Here is a 5812-nt window from a genome sequence, read left to right on the forward strand (position 1 = left end):
ATAATATATATTCTTCTGCATATGGAAATCCAGTTTCTCCAGCATGATTTGTTGAAAAGGGTATCCTTTCCCCAGGGTATGTTCTTGGTGCTTTTGTAAAAAATCAGGTGACCTCAGATCAGACCCAACTACATCATACCTTCTTTCCAAATGTGCAAGAAACCTACTAGAAATTCTTATTGTTGGAGTTTCAGATTTATGTCCTGGTTTATCTTGCCATATTCATTCTTGGAGGTGAGTACATTTTGATCTTGGTCCAGCTGGGCAGAGAGTCAAAGTAGGAAAAGCACAGATTCTTCCCACCAGTCTACAGCCTACAGAGTGGCATTCGGTGCGATGGGATGGGACACGCTGTGTCTCTATTCCACGTGGGGGTAAAGTGGGTGACCTCAAATTTCCTGTATCTGCCTACATGATGCAAAGCTCACAGTTCAGAAGTTTAGGGACACACTTCATATCATCCCATCTGTTCTGGTTCAGTGCATAAGAATCCAAGTCTCTGAGGAAGGTAGCATAGTGTGCAGTTCACTGGACCAAAAGCTTTGGCTGCACCTCTTCTGGAAAGCCTGGCCATGGGGCTCTTCATGATCATTGCAATTCTGCTGTTCCAGAAACCCACAGGTAAACCAAACCAAAGGCTCACTCAAATCAACAGTGGGATGGAGTATTTTCAAGAGCCAAAGGGAACTTCATAATCCACACTAAAGGGAAATAGATCCCCCAAAGATGGCTAGTTTATCCAACATCATCAGAAATTTCCTCTTTCTGGAGCCTTATTCCATGGTACTATCCTTAAAAAGGAGTACTCACAGAGCTAAAAAGAGGTCATAATTTCTTCTGGGAAGGATGTGTTGTTATAGAAAGGAATGATCCCAATATCTAGGGATACCTTTATGTCTTTGGATATGGTTTTTACTCTGATGCTCAGCTATATTTCCTTTTACTCAAATATATATATATGTGTGTGTGTGTGTGTGTGTGTGTGTGTGTGTATTCTCTATTATACTGCAGTGTGTGAATAGAGGAAGAGCAAATTTTGGAGTTAGGTTTAAGAAACATGCCTTCAATATCTACTAGTTTGTCAACTTTGAGTAAGTAGTGAAGACTCTAGGAGCCTCAGTTTCCTCATCTATGGAGATAATGACACCTGGTTAACAGGGGTTTTATTAAATGATATAACTTCTGTGAAGCTTGGCATATACTAAGAACTCAAAAATTAGAGTTTCCTTTCCTCTTTCCAAACCAGATCTCTTACATGTGTCCCTTATTATAAGAATAGTAATGGCCTATTCCTGGCCCTCTACATTCCTAAGACCCAATAGACAACTACCTTACTGGATAACATGAAAGTCATTCTTGATCCTGATAGTGGGTTTCAACTCAGGAGAATAGTTTGATTCAGACATAAACACATAGTAACAATATATTGTTCTCCGGGCATCAGAGGAGGTGCAGTAGTAAGCAGTGCCCTGGGAGCATTCAGGATGGAGGCAGATTTGCTGAGGTTCCTATGTAAAGCATAGTTCCATAGCCTAGAATCAAGGGTTCATCTCCTTTATTTTCTCAGATAAGATCTTATGTTCTTGGCAGAGTCTATCAGATGTTAAAGGGAGGCCTAAAACCTCACAGGACCTAAATATAAGTGATCCAGTTAAATACAAACACTGAGGTTGACCTTGTCGGAAAATCCTCTTCAGAATATATGAGGGTCTACCTTGTGGATACCCCACACCCCTAATTCCTACAAGCCTCCTCTGTCTTCCCCAAAACCAACGTGCCTGCAGTCTCAAACACTGATATTGTCCTATTGCTCCTTTCTGTGTATAGTAACCGAACAACTTAAGAAGTGCTGGGCTAACTATGTACAAGGACGTTGCAGGAAAATCTGCAGAGTAAATGAGGTGTGTGAGGCACTATGTGAAGATGGGAGATACTGTTGCCTCAATATCAAGGAACTGGAAGCATGTAAAAAAATTACAAAGCCACCTCGTCCAAAGCCAGCAACACTTGCACTGACTCTTCCTCAAGACTATGTTACAATAATAGAAAATTTCCCAATCCTGAAGACATAGTCTACATAAATCAAATACAATTTCCTATTCACTTGCTTCTCAACCTACTCTGATAAACTAAGGTGATGAGATCTACATCTTCCTTCTGGTTTCTTGATCCTTAAAATGACCTGCGAGCATATTCTAATAAAGTGCATTTCCAGTTTTCTGTCTCATTTTGTTCTTTAACCAGGGATTGAACACTCATTATATACTAGGTAATGAATTGATAAGAACTCAGAACCTCTCCTTGAAAAGGGGATATGACAAGTGCACTAAAAAAAAAAAAAAATCCTATAGTGTGGAAGTCTGGAATAAGAAACTCAGAAACATTGACATGTAATTTAGGAGAGGGAAAGGTGAAGCAAATATTCAGGGGAAATTCATGGTAAGTTTAGGAATAAAGCAGTGTCTTGTAATAATAAGCAGGATTTCAATGGATGAGGTTTGCTAGGGAAGGCAATTGAGTGAACAGAATGGCATCAACTAATGGAAAGAAACTGGAAAAGACAGAACATTTCAGGACATACATGCACTTTGGATAAAGAACAAAGCACTCAAAGTTGAACTATGGGGGAAGTCTGATTTCCTAAGCTCCTATGTACCAGCAGTGAGCTGGGAAGATAGAGATAAGTAAGATTCCACTGTTGTGGAGCTCAACACTTCCTCTATAAAGTGGAGGAAGACCTAAGTAAATAACTCCACACAAACGTTTTTAGGTTTTTGCTTTGTTGTTGTTGTTGTTAATGTGTTCATCTTTTTTGTTATTGGGGCCCTTTGGAGTTTAGGGGAACTGTAAAAGATCTAGGAATTAGTCCAAATTGTAGTGCTTTTGTTGTCTTGATATGCAAGAATAATCATCCATGTACATACTCTGCTGAATTCTTAAAGACGTACCTTCTGAATATGATTAACATGGAAAGTTTCTTCTTCAACTGCATTTCAAAGTCATTTTCTAGTTTTGTTTCTTACATCATTTCACCATAACAATTACAAGCATTTTAAAGATTTAGTTCATCCACTGTAACATTTACCACTAATGTGTGGCATGTGTTCTCTTAATATCTCTCTTTCTGGTGTTCTAGGGCTGGGATAGGGAGTATGTAAAACAAGCCTAGAATATCTTGTGGTGCCAGAAAGTAAGCAATTGCTTAAAAATCAAAGGATAGGGTCATATTAAAGGGACACAAGAGTCAGTCTAAAAGAGCTTCAAATGACCAAAGCTGCCACAATTTGAGCAATAAAATAAATAAGATAGCATTGGATTATAATACAACATATAATAAATATCTATGAGTCCATGATGATATGAATAAATAATTGAATAAATTGGCAAATTGGTGAGAACAGATGTGCCATATAGAATAATTCCCAACAATTCATACAGATATTCCCTGCTGAAGAAGGTGGGGCTTGACCTCCCTCTCCCTTGAGCATGGGCTGTGTTTAGCAACTTGTTTCCAAAGAGAAGTATGTGGAAAGGAGTTAAAAAATAATTTCACATGGATAAACCTGATAAGGTCATGTTTCAGATTTTATGGAGAAATCATATTGATAACATGAACCTGTGATATGATCTGATGAGAATGGCACTTCACTTCTGTTTTCTTCCTCCCCAAACCCTGCAACCCAAGATAAACAACGAAAAACATCAGAAAAACTCAAACTCAGTGGCATTCTAAACAATATTTGACCAGTATTTCTCAAAACTGTCAAATTTATCAAAAAGGAAGAAATTCTGAGCCACAGTCAAAGACCAGAGAAGGCTAAAGAGACAGGACAACTAAAGGTAATGTGGTATCCTGGATGGACTCTTGGAACAGGAAAAGAACATTAAGGAAAAACTAGTGGTGATAATAGTAATAATAATAAGTGTAGAGTCATTTAGTAGCAATGTATTTAGCTGTGATGGATGCACTGTGGTAATATAAGATGTTAACAATAGCAGAAACTGGGTGAATATTTAGGAGCTCTCTATATTATCTTTGCAACATTTCTATAAATCTAAAACTATTCTAAAACTGAAAATGTATTTAAATTTTGGAAAACTAACCACAAAATCAATTTGGCACATTCCTTTTCTTCTTATTTACAAAAGAGCTTCTCATTTCTTCATTGAATGTTTGGTAGAATCTAATGTTAAAGTCAACTGGAACGGAACTCTTTACAGGAAGTATTGTTATAGATTAAGTTTATTGCAGGTTAAAAGGCAATGCAGTTTTCTATGCCTTCTAGTCAACTGTTGTATTTGGCACGTATACTTTTCCCATTTTCTAAGATTTTTATACTTGCTATCCTAAAATTCTTTGTAATATCTTCTTTTTATCTTATTAATGCCTGTAAGATATGTAATGACATCTTCTTTTTCATTTCTGACATCTATTATCTGTGTTTTCTCTTTTTTCTTGATAAGTCTCACATTCACTTATTAATTTGATTTATCTTTACAGAAAACAAATTTTCTTCATTAATTTTAGTTTAGTTTCCATTTCTTAGACTGTGACTTGCATTGCCCAATTAAAAGTGATTGAAAGTGACAGGTTCACTTTCAAGTGGAAACTTAAGAGCCAGTGTGTCCATGTGCAGTGGCTCACACCTGTAATTCAGCACTTTGGGATGCCGAGGCGGGCAGATCACCTGAGGTCAGGAGTTTGAGACCAGCCTGGCCATGGTGGTGAAACCCTGTCTCTACTAAAAACACAAAAATTAGCCAGGCGGGGTGGCGGGTGCCTGTAATCCCAGGTATTTGGGAGGCTGAGGAAGGAGAATCACTTGAATCCGGAAGGTGGAGGTTGCAATGAGCCGAGATCATGCCTCTGCCCTCTAGCCTAGGTGACAGAGCGAGACTCTTTCTCAAAAAAAAAAAAAAAAAAAAAGAGCCAGCGTGCAGTTTAACCGTCTCTCATCTCTCTGTCAAGGTGATTGTGGAAGCACTGTTGACATAGAGCCTCTGTCAGCCTGAAGCCCTGAGTGACCATGAAAGCGGGGTCATTCTTTTGACCTAAAATAGACATCTAGCACTGCCAGAAATAACCTTTTGGGAAGTTACTCTATGAGAGCTGAGGTTTTTTATTTTGTTTTATATATATATTTTTAAATCAGGAATAACATAGACCAGGGTGAACAAACTACTGCTGTCAGGCCAAATCCAGCCCATAGCCTGCTTTTGGAAATAAATTTGTATTAGAACACACACACACACACACACACACACACACACACACACACACAAAGATATCTTCACTAATGTTCTTTTTTTCTTGTTTTTCAAAAACTTTTACATACCATAAAATTCACCTGTTTTAAGTGCACAATTTAGCATCATATTTCTATTTTTTATTTTCAGTATGCTTTTCTTTTTTATAACTTTGTTAGGTGCATGTTTATCTTTATAAAAGAAAAGCCTTCCTTCTTTTCAAATATGATCATTTAAAGTTATAAGTTTCTCTCTATACACAGCCTGAGCACCATCCCACAAATTTTCAGTATAGAGTATGTTCATTGTTATATTATAAACCATGAGCATATAAATAACATATAGATTATATAAAGACTATGGATACAAAGTTAATCATGCAATTTTCTCAACTAATTATAATCACATATACAGTAACATTACTTTGGTGATATGTAAACCAAAACGTAAACAAAACTTGAAAGCAAACAGAAAACATCATATGCAAAAACTTGTACACACTTGTTCTTCATACAGTTTGTTTTCAAATATGATCTTCTATCTTGTCAAAGGTTTTTTTATGGCT

General features: G+C 37.1%; 1 protein-coding gene across 1 annotated transcript; it reads left to right on the top strand.

Annotated features, from left to right (window-relative positions):
• Positions 1–497: 497 nt before the first annotated feature.
• Positions 498–2217, top strand: DEFB127 (defensin beta 127). Its single transcript, XM_003273477.2, has 2 exons — positions 498–621; positions 1828–2217. Exons 1-2 carry the CDS (start codon positions 573–575, stop codon positions 2070–2072), a joined length of 294 nt encoding a protein of 97 aa, XP_003273525.2. The 5' UTR covers positions 498–572; the 3' UTR covers positions 2073–2217.
• The last annotated feature ends 3595 nt before the right edge of the window (positions 2218–5812 follow it).

Source organism: Nomascus leucogenys, chromosome 13 (assembly GCF_006542625.1).
Source record: "Nomascus leucogenys isolate Asia chromosome 13, Asia_NLE_v1, whole genome shotgun sequence".
In the NCBI taxonomy this organism is placed as follows: Eukaryota; Metazoa; Chordata; class Mammalia; order Primates; family Hylobatidae; genus Nomascus; species Nomascus leucogenys.

Bases quoted from the DNA above. Each gene is read 5' to 3' on its own strand.
- DEFB127 (XM_003273477.2), top strand. From the start codon at position 573: ATGGGGCTCTTCATGATCATTGCAATTCTGCTGTTCCAGAAACCCACA. The intron at 622-1,827 runs GTAAACCAAACC...TTCTGTGTATAG, and splicing joins GCTGTTCCAGAAACCCACAG to TAACCGAACAACTTAAGAAG.